The sequence below is a fragment of the Apteryx rowi genome, unplaced genomic scaffold (assembly GCF_003343035.1).
Source record: "Apteryx rowi isolate R43461 unplaced genomic scaffold, aptRow1 scaffold_107, whole genome shotgun sequence".
Lineage (NCBI taxonomy): Eukaryota > Metazoa > Chordata > Aves > Apterygiformes > Apterygidae > Apteryx > Apteryx rowi.
In genome coordinates, this window is record NW_020447275.1 from 578,077 (window position 1) to 596,688 (window position 18,612).

General features: G+C 37.4%; 1 protein-coding gene across 5 annotated transcripts in view; it reads right to left on the reverse strand.

The window, feature by feature from the left end:
* Positions 1–8,271: 8,271 nt before the first annotated feature.
* The window catches only part of WEE1 (WEE1 G2 checkpoint kinase), a 12,915-nt gene continuing 2,574 nt past the window's right edge, over positions 8,272–18,612 (reverse strand). For 4 of the 5 annotated variants that reach the window (XM_026070472.1, XM_026070464.1, XM_026070449.1 and 1 more), the window contains exons 2-11: positions 16,664–16,872; positions 16,106–16,172; positions 15,850–16,022; positions 14,750–14,871; positions 12,944–13,090; positions 12,444–12,539; positions 12,277–12,362; positions 11,837–12,007; positions 11,600–11,745; positions 8,272–9,646 (exon numbers count right to left, since the gene is read on the reverse strand). In XM_026070472.1, the coding sequence (XP_025926257.1) occupies positions 9,496–9,646; positions 11,600–11,745; positions 11,837–12,007; positions 12,277–12,362; positions 12,444–12,539; positions 12,944–13,090; positions 14,750–14,871; positions 15,850–16,022; positions 16,106–16,172; positions 16,664–16,848 (1,344 nt within the window). In that variant the 5' untranslated portion in view covers positions 16,849–16,872 and the 3' untranslated portion in view covers positions 8,272–9,495. The remainder of the gene's footprint in view (positions 9,647–11,599; positions 11,746–11,836; positions 12,008–12,276; positions 12,363–12,443; positions 12,540–12,943; positions 13,091–14,749; positions 14,872–15,849; positions 16,023–16,105; positions 16,173–16,663; positions 16,873–18,612) is intronic. The other variant, XM_026070456.1, reaches the window with a different exon arrangement.

An 18,612-nucleotide genomic window follows, 5' to 3' on the forward strand; every position in this document is an offset into this window, starting at 1 on the left:
CAAGTGGCATTAAAATCACTCCGGGGGCCTTTCCAGGGCCGGCCTGGTACAAAACACCCCCACGGGGAAGCAGCTCATTCCTTCTTGTTTTGAACCTGCCCCGTAAGATAACGCAGCCCTTCCTAAAAATTGTAGGCTCAGTACAGGCAATGGCGAGAGCTAGCAGTGCTGTGTGACCTTCGATGGCTCGAAATTCCCGGTGCTTTCCAGCAGAGCCTGAACAATATCTTCCCCTTATTGATAGGGGTAGTTGCATATAGTCAAGAAGTGGAAAGAAGTTAACGCTGCAAGGTACAGGGCTTTGAATACCCCACAGTACACAGTTCCTGGTCAAGTGCTTTTAAAAAAAAAAAAAGTAATTTAAGACACCTGACAAACAAGAAAAAGGCTGGTCTTAGCTTTTGTTAAATTTTAGCCTCCATTCAACCCCAGCATCAGAACAAAAAAAAGAATAAAGTTGTACACCACAAATATTTTTTGGTGTTCACTGTAGGAGTTGCTTTTAATTTTCAGGTATAATAAAATCACAAAATGAGCAATTTCTACACGTGAGACCCTGAAAACTAGAGTTATCCAGAGATTTCAGATGATGATTTTTATTCTCTAGTATCCTCTTGTTAGCTTAGAGCAAACAAAAATAAATTAAAAAAGTATTCTAACAGTGCAGAAACATAGTCTTTCAGTAGCACAGTGAATAGTCAGAAACAACCTGCCTTGTTCACAGGAAGTATCCTAGCAGCTCCCCCCCCCCCAATTTTTCTTAACCCATTTCTCCCATTGTGGATTCTGAAGTCTTGAATACACTAACAATTATTTATGCTGTCTCCTCAAGATGGATGGTACAAGTTACACAGTTAACATCTACTAAGATTCTTGAGGAAATTTAATTAGCCTGATTTGCCAACATTATGGCTGCTGATGGTGCTAGAAACACATATAATCTTGAAATACATTAGCATTTCTCCATTTTGAGTGACCACAGCTATTTCTCTTAAGCAGGAAGGAGGCAAATTTTGTATATGCCAATAACCCACCAAATTATCTTATTTGGTAGCTGAGCAGCCACACGCTTGTCAGTAAATACAGAACATCTCCATTAAAGTGCACTAAATACAGACATGATCTGTAAAAATGTCACTCTGGAAAAGCAATTTGGAAATTTGGACCCTTATCCGTGTTGTACAGGAGTCTCCTCAGGGCAGGGACTTTTCCATTTTGCACAGAGTTCAGTGAGAGATTATATATAATTTTTGTAAAAAAAAAAGTGAAAAATAAAAACAAAATTCCCCACAGAAAGTAATTGTAATGAAAAACCCTACATGCTTCTTTTTTTATTTTTGCTGGTTTCTGTTATTTAAGTTACATATGCTTAAATCCTTTGCCAGAACAGGACTTGTTTTCCATATAAACAGTTTTATTCAAGTGAGCAGGGTTATAACCCATGTTTAAATGTTTCTTTAAAATTAAGTTTGCATAAGCATCACCTACTCCAGCTTCTGCTACATTAATCAAAAAGGTACTTAAAATTATGTATTAAGTTAGTACATGATTTTATATACACATATTCATTTCAGATTTAAGTTTTTCATAGCATTGCACTAATTGAGCAAAAACAAACTGAAATTCTTTAGTCTAGACACAAACTTGCACCCACTGAACAAAACCTTTTTTTTTTAATATTTACAAAAAAAATAAAAATTACAGGTTTACCTGCATCTACACCAAAAGTGTATCTGTATGGTATATTTTAGGTAACTCACCCATTTTAGCCTACTAGTCTGGATATTTGCATATCAAACATTTTACAGGCAAAACCTTTTAAGGTAAGATTGACCTATAATTTGTAGATCATTAACAGTAATCACACTTAACCACAAAGTCCTTAGCAGCACTACATAACAAGCTTGAATTTCTCACATTATTGATAATACAAAAATAAATTCTGATGCAACTTAACATACTTCTGCTTTTCTTGAAAGTTCTCTGAAAGCTCAGCAGCTTTATTTCAAGCCTGTGCTTATTCTCATCTTGTTTGCTCAGTATGGCTAAAAACAGGACTGATGGATGGTTGGGAGACCAGGTAGGGAGAGTGGCTCAGTCTCAGAGCAACTCAACCTTTCATGAGGGAGCTTTGGTTAGACCCTGCTGAGTTCAGCCTTAAGAGGTCAATCACTTTTCTCCTCCTCCACCCCCTAACCCCCCCCAGAAGCTTAATTACTCTTTTTTTAGCCAAATAATAAGTATTTGCCAGGTAGATTCTAATCAGAAAAAAAGATTAAACATTTGAATTTTTTTTTTTTTTTTTTTTTTTTTTTGCCACGGGGGCACTTAAATTGCCATGGAGGAAAATATTTGGATACACCAGCAACTTACAGTTTTGGCTCATTATTACCCCGGAGAAAGCATTCTTGAACTCTGGCTAGAACAGTGCTTTTCCTTCTCCACAACAGAGTTAAACTGAAGCAAACAGGAAAAAAAGACCATATAAGCCAACTTTGCAGCCTTCATTGAATAAAGTTGTTTCCACTATCTGTCATTTCACATAAATGTTTGATTAGTAAATAAAAATAAGACAAATACCAGTGTTAATGATCAACACGTTATACTTTCGGAGCAGATTAGTCCTATCCCAAAATATCTCAAGAAAGTACAGGGAGAGGAGATTTAAAGAACACCCCAATCAGTAAGCATATTCATCATTATACAATAACCTGGTCCTTTTATTCTGCATTTGTATTTGACAAGTTATTTCTCACCAAGGTTACAGAATTCAGCACAGCACAGAACTCCTCCTCCTTTCTGCAAGTAAGGTAGCTGTGGCAATTAAACCCCAGGTGTGCTGCATTAACCACCTGATGCCATATCTTGGGAGGTGATCTGCAGAGAGAAGTGGGCAATGGAAAAGCCATGTAAGCAAGGTCAGTGTAGAAACCAATCAATAAATATTAGCCAGCTGTCTACAAGACCAAAAGACTATGATCTCCTTTGTTAAGGCATGGAGCAAATATCCAGGAGACTTGACCCTAAACATCTTGACATCTAAGTAGTCAAGAGTGAAAAGAGGCAAAAGAAAACAGAGGTAGAAGGACTGAAAGTAAACAAGCAGCAGTGACTGGTGAGACTGCTAAAAGTCAGGAATAGGGGGTATTTCAGCCATGCCCCCCCATCTCAGTCTTGCAGAACATCTTGCCTCAAATATGTTCATTAATGGCACATTTGTGTCTGTAAATCAATACATAAACAAGATCTTTTTCCATCTGCTTCTATATATGCAGAACATGCAGAATCTTTCTCCTTGCATAAGTAAGAATGTTAAATCAGTAACAGCAGCAATTTCCATTAGCCCACCTATCTTGCAGTTACCATGGTAAGGCAGAGATGATAAATTAGAGTTAGGCCAATTGTTCCACTTTTAGCTTGGGTCAAACAGGAAAATCAATTTAGATTAGCATGATTATTCAGGTATCATGCTAAGTGTTGATGCTACCTGTTAGAAAGGAGTCAAATTATTGGGGAAAACAAAGATCTTTGAAACTGATTCTACAGATTTTGCAAGAGTATCCAGATTCTAATTTTTTTAAGGTTGTACAAACTAGGTCTCTGAGGAACATGTCAAGCAGTAATAAATTGCTTCCTTTAATAAGGCATGGTAGTATTCTCTCCTTGGAGGACCTCCATTTTCCATACCCCAATGCCATTAGACTTCAGGGGATAGAGTCTTCATCCAGTTACAACTTTTCAAACTCAAACAGGACCGTAAATTCTTGTGTGCTGGCCTGGCCAGTTACTTCTTCCTTTCTCTCCACAGTGTTTCTTCTTTAAAACACAACTAAGAACTTATCTGTCAGGTCAGCAGCCTCCAACTGGGGCAGCAAGCAGTTTTCTCTTAGATAGTTTCCATGTTTCAGTGATAGAAGATAAGCTTTGGGCAGAGAAGTGCTATGCTTTTGACTGCTGCTGAAGTTGAAGGCCATTGATTTAGACCTGAGCCAAAAGTCACTAACTGTAATTAAACATAGAGTAAGCAAGAGAAGGGGTGGGGGGGGAGAAAAAAAAAAAAGGAAAAAAAAACCCACACCCCCCCACACAACAACACACACTACCACACATTCCAGTCTGCTTCTCTGAAGTTACTTCTGCTTATTTCTCAGTTCTGTGCCTTATCTTTACTAAGTGCCAAACTTCTAGTTCCATATCCTGTTATCTTCTGCATCTTGAACAACAAAAAGCATCCCCAGAAGAACATTTTTTGTTTACTCAGACATCCTTAAGAAAGGGATGAGACACAGCTAGCTCCAACACTTGCCCCTAATTCCCAGCCAAACCAGAGAGAGGTCAACACAAATAGACCTATTTCTTCCTTAGTGCTGTGATCACCTCAGAGCGGTTATTCATGTAACCTGGAGCAGCTTTATGCTTCAGCTCTTTCTGATCAAGGTGACACCCCCAGAACCCCATACATGGCAAATCAGGGATGGAAAAGGGCAATTGCCAGCCAAGGATCGGGTTTTTGTACTGAGGAGTTTGATGTGCCAAGTCCCCCAACTGCTTTTGATTTCATTTCACATTCAGATCTTGAGCTCTCAAGCACAGCTATAACGATGATATTAATAGGTAGCATATGCATATATAGAAGTATTAAGCACACATTTGTTATATACCATATCACATATAGTGAAATCATAAGAGGATTCCTTTTCCAAACTTGGGGGGGGGGGGAGAAAGGGGGGCAATTCAACACTTACCTATGCTACTGTTGGCAAGAATGCTCAAGTCACTACTGCAGATTAAGATAAATATTTCTAATAATCTGTGTAAAGCGTCATACTGGCATACAGACACTTCCTCTAAAGAAAAAAAAAAGTTAGTTGACTATTTCGTCCAGCAGGTGTTGCTGGAGACTACTAAGCACATTAAAGACAAGGTCAGCTGGTCAGCTTCTAGTAGGGTATCACAAAGACTGCACACACACACACACCCCAGCTCAAGAGGAAAAATAGGGTGACAGTTAGAGTGTACTTCTGTTTATGAAATGTTTAGGCTCTACAGTCTAAAGGGACATTTAGAATAATGGAATCTATTAAATTGAAATCTTTTCCAGATATACAGCAGTGCCTACCTCCATTTCTAGATGGGGGTGACAAAATTGTCTACGACTTCATATGAAGCCAAACAGCCAATAAATTCTTCAGGTTCCACATCTTACTACAGTGAGATTCATCCTAACTGAAATAGAACATAGTATTAAAACAGCAACTTAGAAGTTTTTAATTAGGTCTGTGATAACCAACAACTTGTACCCAAGAGTTTGAAAGGGGCAATCATAGTGAGTTGATAGGACTTGGAATCTACAAAAAAGTCTGGAAAAAATGCTAAGGTATTAATAACCAAAAAATTAGATTAAGATGACTTTAGTAATTCTAGCTGATTAACCCTGTGACAATTCAGTGCAAGATCACTGGGAGTTTGATATGGAAGCTACAAAAGAACAACAATAACTTCCACCTATACAGCAGTTTCCAAATGGAAGGTGCTAATTTCTCATTACAAAACTACTCCTCTTCCATTTGTTGGCTTTCATGGCTATAATGGAAAGCAGTATAGCATGAACATCACTAGCGTTTTCTGGAAGAAGTATTTTCTAAGCAAACCTGATTTTGTTTAAAGATGAGGGTTTAGTAATGGCATAAACAGAATCCAATATAGTATTTAAATACTAAATAGCATTCTGAAATTTAAAAATATAGTGTTTCATTGATTACAATGACTTGGTCCACAAACCAGTGAATAATTATGGGCCACTGATGTTTCTAGAAGCATTCCATGGAAAGGTTTTGGTTCACATGATCTGTTACGCCAAAAATTAAATCAATCCTTGATGCTAGCAATTTACATTAAAAAGGCTTTTGGGGGGGGGGTTAAGATAAATTTCAACAAGAACTGGTTTTGTACAGCAAAGAGGAAGACAATTCGCCTACAAATCAATCATTTAGGTGAAACAGTATGAGAATATGTTTTTTTGGAAAGCAGCATTTGAGAGTGTTTTAAGTATCTTGTCTCAACAGAAAATTCTGTAAGAGCACTAGTCCACCACACCACCCAACCTTTGGGCAGAAGATGTGGCAACACTAAGCAAGACTAGACAGATTATATTGTCTAGTAACAAAACAGTAAAACATTAAATTTATTACCCATAATCTGTCTTCTAGTTTCAGATATGGAAGACAGAAGCAGACATGTCTAGAGGAGGTAGGTATCTAAAATACCTGGTTCATGATTAGTTTTTCATTTTATGCAAGTTCTTCAAGAAGTCAGGTACTCTAGTCAAGAAGTCAAGGCACTATGAACTTTATCATGCTACCTCTGAACGAGGAAACAAAGCTAAATAAATTCACATGAGAAATGATTAAAGTTTAACATTAAATGTAGCCATTTAAAATAACTTTTTTGCCACATAGCTCTCATGCTTGCTTTTTTAAAATAGATATGAAGTTTTCTTAGAGTGCTGAAGCTCAACTTGTTACACCAAGCTTAATAAAGTTTCTCCAAATGACTTCTCTATTGCAAAATATAAAAAAAAAAAGTTGTTTCTTCTCAGACCACCTGAAAAGGTGACTTGCATAACTATGTACAACTCTTAACCAAAGGGTTTTGTAATAAATTCATTCACTATTGAAATTACTGTAAGACTATTTCCATTTACAAAGGAAAAGAAGAAATCCTTCAGGGCTATAAAACAGATACCACTTTTGACTTGGTAACCATCTGAACCATATATCCCTGTATGCACGGAACGGTTGAAGGAAGCATTAAAATATACTTTCCAAATTCTCAGGGGCATCCCACCAGCCACTGTTGGGGCCAGGATTCTCAGCCACACCACTGGTCTGACTCAGGAAAGCCACTCCTATGAAAATTTGAGATAAGACTTCACTATTTTTATAGCTCCTGCAAGCCTCTTAAAAATCCTAAAGCTCATTTTTATAAGCTGTCACTGACACACGGGAAGAAGTTTGAACATCCAAGACCATTTCAATCAACTGCTTCTAGACTGGGCATCCCTCATGTGGCAGATAATAGCCTGTGCTCAGCAACAGCCTAAGTCACTATCACCTATGGCTTACTTATGCAGCAAGACTTGTACTGATGGTACAAGCCTCTGAAAATGAGTGAGGCAAGAAGAGATAGCAATTATGGGTGTATCCAGTTTACACTGGGCAGGGGGGTGGGGGGAAGACTTACGAAGTTTGTTGATCCCCTACTAATTAATAGGTATTATCATTTAAGAGTATGCTTTACAAGAAGCCTTATTTAGCATAAGCACTCAATTGCTCCAGCAAAACTATAGAAGAGCTACACTCTTACACTTAAGTATTCTCACAAGCAAAACAGAGGACTATCATGTCAAAACTTCAAGGTATTCCAGTTTAGCAACTTTTAATAGTGAGGAGTGCTTATTCAGAGTAAGGTTACCTATAACAAGCATCTGAATTTCACTGTCTTTTTATAATCAGCTTTATAGATGTTCACACTTAAAGCTTCATGACTGGACAAGTGCAAATACATGAATAGCACTGAGAARCCTCTCAAATAGGAATACTTAGTTTTCATTTAAGTTAAATTTTGTGAATGTCCATTCAATTCAAATATCATCTGTCAAGTAAAGATAGTCACTTACAGCTCTCTAATACAGCAACAGACAAGCCACCTTAAAAAGGCCAGGCTATTAAGTCTTCCCTATTAATTTTACTGTGTCTTTCCTCTTCCTACAAGATATACTACACAGGCATAAATACTTTACATCCACACCACAGAACACGCTGCCATTGCCTTCCAGGCTACTCCGTTTATCCCACCATTTTCTACCCACCTTCTAAATAAGCAGTTCTCTAGTAGCAGAAATTTGTTACTTTTCCTCCTTACCTCAGACCTGGCAGGTCTGTTTCTTCATGTAGTTTCATGTAGTCCTTCATCTTCACAGTCACAGGTTCCACTTCAGGTCTTTCAGGGAATCCAGCTTTTCAACTTGCAGTACCATTTCTTAAGTGGTCAAGCCAGAGCACTGTAGATACCAACGTACACAAACCATTGTGCTTCTTTTGCTCAACATAACTATCAGTGAATATGGTGCTCTATGTCCCAACCCCATGAGAGGGAACCACTGGCATTAGGCAGGAACAGGAAGCAGATCTAATCAGGACTTGCCATAGTACAATCCTGAATCAGTATTTTATTTCTACAACTATAAAGTTAAGCAAGTGTTAGACACTATTAAACACAACTTTTAACTTTAATATTCAAATTCAACACTAGTAGAACAAATAAAGCACAAATGGGAAACATTGCTGTTTAAACCAAAATTAATGAAGAGACAAGCCAGTAATTAGATCAGTTCTATTTTTTAGCAACATCTGTCAGCCTAAATCCAACCTCAGTACAAGTTTTGATGGCCACATCATATTCATTCCAGGACTTAAAACTGAAGAGTTAAGTCTTGTCTGTTGGCATCTCAGACCGCAGTTTTAGTATAGTATACTGTGAGCAAGATCAAACTTATGTATATAAACAATGAAGAACCTGAACACTTACACTAAACAATTATTTACAAGTACTCCAACATAAAAAATATACAATAGGCACAAAAATGAAAAACTGAAGAGAATACCAACATTTAGAGAACCTTATTAGAAAGAATTACAAAACATCAATAGCCAAGACATTAACAATTGCACTACACTAATACAGAGTTCAAATATTAAATTGGTGCATTATTTCACAATGCACTAGCTTCAGGAGAGAAATGCTGCCTTCACTAAAACGCAGCTTAGATTTGTTTCACGTAATTGTTTTAACAAGAAGCCTATTAACACAATAATGATTGTTTTAATGCTACAGTTTACAGCAAGGACAAAAAACTAAGATAGCAGCAGTTCCACATGGCACTTAATTCCACAGGTTTCTAAGCTGTGGTTTATGCAATGCCTACAAAGTGCTCCCAGTTGAATATACAAATAAAATTCACAATAAGAGTTTACCTGACATCAGGTACATTGAGTGTAAGTGGCCTTAAAGCCTGTCTTCCAAAAATTTATTCCCTCTCTTCCAAAACCAGTAACTAACAAAGCAAGGCCCCCTCCCTCCCTCTTAAAGATCATTAGGGATATTACTTCTTATTACAATGCTGTAACACTAAAAAGCAGCACACCACTATAGTGGTTAACCCTGGGACGATGTAACATCTAACAGTGTAACCAAAAGGTTTATGGATTAACATCCAGGATCCTCTATAGACAAGACAGTAGAGTCCAGTATCTCAAATGGTTAATACAGCTAATCAGCTGTATTGTACAATATTAAAAAAAATCCTGTAAAACTAATGACACTGATCAAAGACTGGAAAGGAGTCCAGGAGTTGAATGCTTCTTTCAACTCCTCAGACTTCAGTCCAGCAGAGACTCTATAGCCATCCTCAGTAGTTCTTTTGGACTTCATAGTTCAGTATATAGTAAGACTAACTGAGCGGTTCATTTTCTTTCCAATGAGTCGAGATGGTCTATTCTGTGTTGTAGATCTAGTTGTCATTCTGTCAGTGAACAGTGCTCGCTCCTCAGCTGCGGCCTTTGCCATTTGTGCCTTCTTCAGCTCTCTGCAAGACATTGAAAGAGTCACCCATATGCAGTGTATCAGTAAGGACTACAGCTGTATCACAGGAAAAATGTTTTAGAGGAGTTACAGCAGTTCAGAACTTAAGACTTGCCATCAGTTCAGGTCATACTACAGGCATCATTCACATCCACCCGTTTACAACCCATGGGACAGAAGTAAGAAGTTTATGTCTAAATGTTCTTTCTTTTGAAAGAGAAGGGCAGGAAGTAAGATTCACACAACTTGTATGTCCTGTTTGCCTAACATAACAATCTGAACCCAGAACTGCAAGACTGAGTCACTGAAGAAGGCACAGGCCGTTACCCCTATTCAGCATTCTATCAAGTGTTCTGTTTCAGAGAAATGCCAATACTCAGCCTGTGGAAAAAGTTAAAATAAAGCTTTCAAGACAAAGTTATGAGGTAATCTGATTAAAGAGCAAAGCTTTTTACTGCTGTTATCAAGGGTTTTTTTTCCCCTTTTCTCCTTTCCTTAAGGAGACATATGGACTAAGCATAAGGATTCCTCCCCATACCCTTTTCCTTTCCCTGTCCCAAAGTACCCCTTACAGAATTTTCTGTCCATAAGAATCAGTATTTTTTAATCTCACTTTGCACCTGGTCTCAAAAGCAAGAGCAAGTTTCACAAAATAGTTGTATGTTGGGGTATGTGTATTTAGTTTTAAGTTATCGCTTTAGTTTAACCAGATACCCCTATTTTTGTAAGCCAAAGTACTATTTATTAACACCAGTGCCCCACCTAATTCTCTAAGTCAGTTCACTACAAAAGAAAGCAATCTGTTATTAATCATCTTTCCTAAAGACCAGATGTATATACATACACACACGCGCGTGTGTGCGCATGCATGCATTCTCCCAAATTACTGTATGGATAAGTATTCTTCTGAATCGTTCATTGTCTTTATATGAGCAGGTAAGTTACCTCAGCAAGTCTGCCCTTAAATACCTGCACAAACTGTCAGATTATTCTTTTTGCAGTAAGTGTAATTCATAAGGGGACTACAGATAACCTTCCAAAATTGCAAGTCTGTCTACATTCAGACTGTAGCAAAGGCAAGATAAGTAGGTAACAACGCAGAGAGTCTAAGAGGGAAGGTACAATAAGTGTTATGTCTTCATTCAAAACAAGCCAGTCAGAAAACAATCAGTGTTCCATGTTCCCGTAGAAACTGCCGTCTGTTAAGCATAATACATGCAAAGTTACTGCAGTGAAAGACTCAAAACGAATTTCTGCTATGTTTCAGAGAATGACCTAGTAACAGTCAGACTTTCCTAAAGGGAATCTCTTCTTCAAAGCCTTAATTCAGTGTTTACTGTTTGAGCAGGAGGTAGGACAAGGTGACCAAGGTCTCTTCCAACCCAAAAGATTTTCTAGTTACCTAATACCTTAAGCTGCATACGAGTCAAATAAATGTAAAAACATTCCTGACAAGCCTTTCAATGCAGTTCAAGATATTTGAATTCAGACATGTTTTGTAACAGTTAAATTTACAAGTGACCTAGGAATTTTCCACTGAAAATGCAGACACACGTAATGTAAATTATTATATATGTGGCAAAAGTATGTATTGTGCTTAAAACATTCCAAAAAAACCCTGAAGGCTTTGCATGCTCATAGTACTAATAACAAAGTTGAGATTGCTTGAACAGTGTTCAAGTAGTTCCTTCTTAAGGAAAAGAAAGTTTCCTTATGAAGTTACATAACCTCTTTATACTCTCAGGTACATAAGGAATGTTTGAACCAATTAGACTTCTGTGAAAGCCTCTGAAAAAAGAAAAAAAAAAGGAATGCATTTTTACATATGTAGATGCATAAAGATTTGTGGAGCTCATACTGAAATGAGGAGGACAGCCTTGAATTATCATCACACTACTTCCACATGAAAAGTCATTAGAAATTGAGTTATGTTTAAGGACCCTAAAGAATTACTTACTTCTGCAAGAGAGAGTTTTTGAATTTTTCAGCATTCAGTTCTATCCGCAGCTGCTCTGCACTCTTTTTTGCAGCAGACAGCAGCACTGAATGCTTCACTAGTGCCACAGCTGAAGGTCTTTTCTCTGGATCAGGGTTAATCATAACCTTGGAAAAAGAAAATAAGGTATTCTAGTAAAGGCCAGTAATACAGTATATCACACTAATCAGTGAACCACCTGTACACAAGAGTTCTTACTTTTAGTAAATCTAGTAATTCTTGAGAAAGCACTTGTGGTATTCTAGGAAGTTTTCCTTGTCGAATTTCATGCCATTGGTCCCCATTAGTTGGAAGTGGTTCAGCACCAGCAGCACAGACGACAGTCAGAGCAAGAGCAAAAATATCTGCTTTTGGCAAGTGAGTGTAGTTCTTTAAAAATAAGAAGAGGTTTATTATACATACCACATGGTATTAAAAAAAAAAAAAAAAACACCCCACAGACAGACAGACAGCTAGACTATTCAGCAGGAAGCACATCCAGATTATTACACTCCCATTTAAGTACTACCAGTATTTTGGAGATTTATGATACTGTTTATGAAGTTTCTCCTCCAGCAAGGAGGAGGCAAACAGCAATGCATTCTAAGAAAACAGCATGCAGACCTAAAATGAGTATCTTCCATTAATAAGAGAGGTACCTCTTGCAGGACTTCATTCGCAAGAAAACGGCTATCACCTTCCTCCACTTGTGGACTAGATACTCGAGTTACATGACCAAGATCACCTGCAAAAAGAGGACAAAGTTATTTTTTTTGGCAGACATATAGACAACATAGTTCTTTTAAGCACAAGTATGGTACTCCACCTATTTTAAATATAACTCTATCAGATGACCAGTCGTCATCATCACCTTCTTCAGAAGTTGTACTTGGGACTGATGTCCTAGATATGAAAATATTACCTGGAAAAGAGCAGAAATTAAAACATTTGTGTACAGTTTCTACCTCATCTGGTTTCACAAAGTTTGCTTTAGCCATACAGAAGTTTCAGTTACATAGCCAGTTCCTAGAGCAAGAAATTAGAGCACACACATAAACACACACTCTCTCTCTGCCTCTCTACTGGGAGGGGAGCCAAGTATTATGCAAGTCAGTCAATTACACAAAAAGGACCCAAGATAAACTCAACAACAGCTTAGGTTTGCTAGCCAGTTTTACAACTGACATCTTTGTATTGCTATTTAGAACTTCAACGAAGAATTTACAGTTAATAGGGTGTGGCTAACTGCTCATTTTTCTACAACACATTAAACCAACCGAGGAAGCTGTCAATACATATTCAGAGTAAAGTAGTTTACGCACTTACTAGGTTTGATATCCATGTGTACCAGTGACATTGAATGAATGTACTTTAAGCCCCGAGCCACCTGAAGTAGTAGGTCTTTCAGCTCTGGTTCAGTAAAGTAACGCATATTCCTGTAATTTTCACTTATGGCATCTGCTAAACTGCCACCTAAAACAACATTACACAAAGCAACTAGTTATTTTACAATCAAACACTTGGGGAAGTAAGCACAACTTACTTCCGAAAGTACAACTGACTCCTAAAATTAGCAGCGCATGTATCACTAAGACCTTGCTGATGGTCGACAGGAAAGGTGAAATCAAATGCTGTATCTCTTCTTTATAGCCATGTAGTGTATTAAAGTTACTTTACTCCTGTAAAGTCTGCTGCAGTGCCATGCAGATTAACAGGATATTGAGTGTGAAGGGAAAAGCCTCCCCCTCCCCTCCAAGTCTCTGGCAGGGCAACAACAAGCCTTCAAACTTGGGTCCACTTCCATTGTGAGGAAAACAGTTGGTCTAGGAATTTTCTCTGCTTCAGCCATAGGGAAGTGAAAAAGAAGGCCACAGCATAGTAAATACCTACTCTGAAAACAAATTTGCATCTGTGTAGCTGCTGTTACAACAATAATATTGATGGCTTGGGGAAGGCATTTATTCTAATTAAAGCATACTTCTGATTTTCTTAGCCAAACCCCTTCCCCTCTTCCTTTGCAAGACCTTAGTGTTTGCTGAATTCACTTTAAAAGGCCTCTGGTAATACTCCTTCCCCCAGCCTTCACTTACTTTCTCAATAACATCCCTTAAGTCACCCTTCTTGCACTTCATAGCTCAGCTCATGGACATGAGGTGACCACTATCATGCTTTTAAATGCATGACTAGCATGATAGTTGTACTTTTCAAACAAGTGTCTCAGTTTTGAGGGCACTTTCCATCGCACAAGAGGGAGGCACATGCCTTTGTTTTGCGACCACTCTAAGTGTTCACACACACAGTCCATGAAACGTGTATTGTTTTACAATGAAAAAGTCTTTCATTCTGAGGCAAAACTGCAAGTCATACCAGAAAAAGAGCAGTTTGATATGACAATACAAAGAAGATACTGAAGTTGTGGTCATCTGACATTCACAGTTTTTTTTTTTTTTTTAAAAAAAAAAAAAAGCCATTTCTGAAGGTAACTGAGTAAGTGACATTTACCCTGAGATTTTAGTCAGTTTAAATGCTCAAACATCCCCCCACACCTCACCCTATTCATAAAGGTTGTCCAAATAAAGTGGCTAGAATAAAATGGATGAAGGAACAAGAGAGCATTCACTTTTATTTAAAATGGGCAGCAACAGTAATTTGCTAGCATTCCTTGTCATATCTGAAGTGCATACACATCTTAACAGATAAAGATGTCTTTGTTTCTTAAACAGAAGGCAATTTCTCCAGGTATACGTTATTCAGGAAAAAACAAACAAACAAAAAAAAAAAACCACACACACAGTAAATATTGCAGTATTTTCCTTGATAAAGTATGACTGGTCATACCTAGCTGAGGTTTCTACCAGGCAGAAGAGAAAGAACAGTCTTACTGCTCACAAATGCCTTACTGTACTTACTCTAGAACACTTAAGACTTTGTTTGTAACTTAGCAATTATTGCTTTAAGTATCTAATATGCCTTTTCCAACAGAAAGGAACATACAGACATATGAGACAATGACAGTAGGAGCTACCTGTAGGGCAATCAATTCCTAGTTAGTGCTAGGAATGCATAGAGATACCTGTATATCTTCAAAAATTAGATTTTGGAAGTGCAGAGCAAGTGATAAGCTTTACTTACCATTACAATACTCATTCTGTATAAGCATATGATCATCTTCTGCCCATGCAGAGTAGTATCTTACTACATGAGAATGCTGTCCCAGAACTGCATGTGCATAGACCTCTCTCAAAGCATTTTGCCTATTACAGTCACACACAAAAACAAAACAAAAAAAGCAGGAATATTGTGAAGTGATATTAGTTCAATTTCAGCTTGATACAAACATTTAGAGTATCATATCCTTCTGCCAGCTTAAGTTTATAATCAAGTCTTCATATTTAGTTCTGTAGCACCTTAAACTATCTTTGTATCCAAACAGTTGAAACCATTTACATTGTATTAAAAGTCTAAATATATGGAAAATATTGAAATCCCAGTTTTGCTGCAGATGATTCTTGATAGAGCTGCCACATCCATTACACACTTTCCAAGCACTGTCAGCAGCAGGCTTTGAAAAGTGTCACTGAAGTGTTTTAGGAAGAACTAACAATGATCATAAACCAGGAGCATGACTGAACTTTTGGTCCGTGAATATGACCAAATTCAACTTCTTAGCTTGTGCTGTTAAATCTGGTACGTAATCCAGAGCAACACAAACATTTAGGTTTTTATAATATAACCACAATTATTCTATTAGAACATTGGGGGGGGTAAGGAATCCCAGGCTCATTCACAAAAGCCAAAAAATCCCAAACTGACTTAACTAATTTGCACATCACAAGTTGGACAAGGATGAAGACTTTGTTTAGAATTTTGTCTTCCCTTCAAATATCTCAAAGGAGCATCACTGCAGAGTTTATTCATCTAACATCTCATTTCATTATTGCAAATAAGTGTTATTCTTACTGTACAGATAAGAACCTGATCAGTTTTCTATAGAATACTGGGACAAATCTGTGTTAGAGCCCATTAGCCTTTTCTCCCCAGTTTCTTTGCATAGTATACAGAAAAAAAATGTTGAAATTATTCTACATTACTTACCTGTTTTACATTTATTAAATTGATGAATATTTATATTTTTCCTCTTAAACGCATTCTCTAGACATGAATACAAATGAATATGGGAGAAAAAGCATAAAGGAGGTGGCTTTTAACTCATACTAGCAGGAAATACTCACTCATCCACTGAGCCAGCTAAGGGTTTCTTGGACCGCTTTATAGCATAAATACAGCCATCGAGCCTTTTCACACATTTAAACACAGAACCGAATTCACCAGATCCAATCTTCTCCAACTCGTGGAATTCAGTTGCATACCGTGACTTCATATTACTTTCTGTTATTGTGATCCTCTGCAAAGATTAAAAAAGGAAAGATTTAGATCTGCAGATATACAAAATCCCAAGCTTAACACCAAGTTCTAAAAATTAATTACCTTAGCAGGTCTGATTGTTTCATCTTCAAGCTCTCCATCACTTGCTTCCATGTCCTCTCCGCAAGAGCTGAAATTTACACTAGTTACTTTCGCAGAATTAGTACAGTTCTGGCAGCTGTTTGATTTTTCCTCCCAAGATCTACTTTTCACATTCTACTTATGCCTAGTCTAATTGAAAGCCAGATGTTTGCAAGGACAAAGTCATAAAATAAAGGTATCATACTAACATCTTTGTCATTTTTTTCATGTTTCAAGTTAGTATCATTCTCCCCTACTCAAGAAAGTCTGTAGGCATAGTCCATTCAGTCAGGTAAAGAGTCCTTTGGACACAGCTAAGTTTACCCACTCCATATACAAGCCCAGTCAAAAGATCTAGTACTAAATGGTTATTTCATAATATCGTGCATCACTGAGCACAGAATTCAGATAGCTATGTTTTGCAACACTAAGATTTGGAAAGAAAAATACTTTCGTAGAAGCAATTAGTACCAGAACTTTTGCAGCCAAAAGTAGTTCCGAGTATAAGCCTAAATAAAGGAAGATATTCAAGTTACTCACTCATTCCAGTGAGTTCTCTTTCTCCGACGAACTTGTCCTTCGGAGTTGTGAAGGAACATGGAATCAGGAGTGAAGGGATTAATGTTCACATGAGGTGTTTGTCTAATATCAGGATCTTGCTTCTCGGATTTCCCAACATTCATAAATAGGGAGCCACCTCGAAGTTTAACTGAGCTGGAGCCCATTCCTTGTGCTTTAGAAAGCAAACTCTATTAAAAAAAAAAAAAGACACTTATAGGCTCAATGTTGTTTTAGACACAAATAATCAGGTCATGCTCAAGTACATTTCTCAGCAAGCCATTACTACAATAGTGCTTAATCAAAATTAGCATGAGTTGATTAAACAAAGCATGCATTTCCATCAAGAAGTTTCACAGAAACTATTAGGCTTTACAACCACACAGAAAACAAAGTAAACATTTACATGTTAAAACCATAATAAAAAAAAAAATTAAACCTTGTAAGGGCAGTGTTTTTCTGTCTTTATTCAAGCCATCACCTAACCTTCCTAAAATGAAATTCATGGACCATTCTGTACTACATTGTCACAATGATTTGCACACGTGGAAGTAAGACCAGACACAAGATATAGCTTTAGTGACTTAGGTGGCAAGTTTGAAAAAATTAGATTTGATGTACAGACTCCTCTTAACGGGCCTACAAAGAATTGCCTAAGAAGCACTTATCAGTGCTGTCAGTCTCTGAAACACCAGAGGACAGCGCATATTTTGGGTGATAATCTGTTAGACCATGCATTTTCCAGGCACATGATCAAATCTCTCCAAATCAGGTTTGTACTCGAGTCTCCCATATCCTGATGGGTATGCTACCCACTGACCTATTGGATCAAAAAGCAGAAGTATCACACCTCATCCTAGCAACACCTTACAAGAGTAAGAATTGACATATCTTAAAAACCTAAAACACCATGGGGAAAAGAGCTCATACTTGGGAATCTTGACTGTACTATCCACATCCAGACTAGATCAAAATCCTTAAGTCACCTTAAGGTATGGAGTCTTAACACACATTAATATTTTCATTCGCTACCTTAAAGGAAAAAAAAAAATATATATATACACATATATATGCAGATCCCTAGAGGTGCCAGCTCTCCAAGATAACCCATAAGGAAACCGGGCACCTAATTTAAGAATTTCACAGTACTGCACAGTGGTAAGACATTGTTTTTTGTGTCACAACGCACAAGACTTACATCTCTCAAGTGACTGATCCTGAACCAGTAGGTCATCTGCCATTTTTTTCTAAACACAGGGCTAGGCTATTAGCAAAATCTCATTTGAGACAGAAGGCTGAAGAAAGCCAGTTAACAAGTACAGGTTGTCTTCCTTGCACCTAAATTCAGTTGTTTTCAACCTGTAGTCTACAGACCACCAGGAGATTATCCCTGGATTACTTCTAAAGGGTTATATGAAAAGTAATGAAACAAAGCAAGCCTATTATCACTAGATTTAAACTCACTATATAGCATTTCATACAAGCCTGAAGTCAAAAGCCGAAAGTATCTTCCAAAATTTCTTATCCTCATAAGAGCAACCTATCCTTTTAGCATCCATTTAACAGTATCTACTACTCAGCCTGCTTTACATTTGATGCAGAAAAGCACAGCCAGTGAACTTGTTTTGAGCAGTACTGTGGCACTGTATGCCAGGACAAGGCAGAGCAATCTACTGATAGATATGAAGAAGCAAATTCCACTTCGAGTTAACTTCTAGTTATAAGCACACAAATACCTTTATTTTATGATACTAAAATACTAGTGGTTTTTTTTAAAGGAGTTTAATATTATATTTCCGTGGTTTTTTGAACATTTTTATGCGTTCCAAAAAATACAGAAGAAGTTTCCTAAACACACGAGAGGCTCCTAGACGAATATTGTTCTCGATCTCATATGCTCCGGGAGCAACACTTCCCTCGGAAAAATGTCA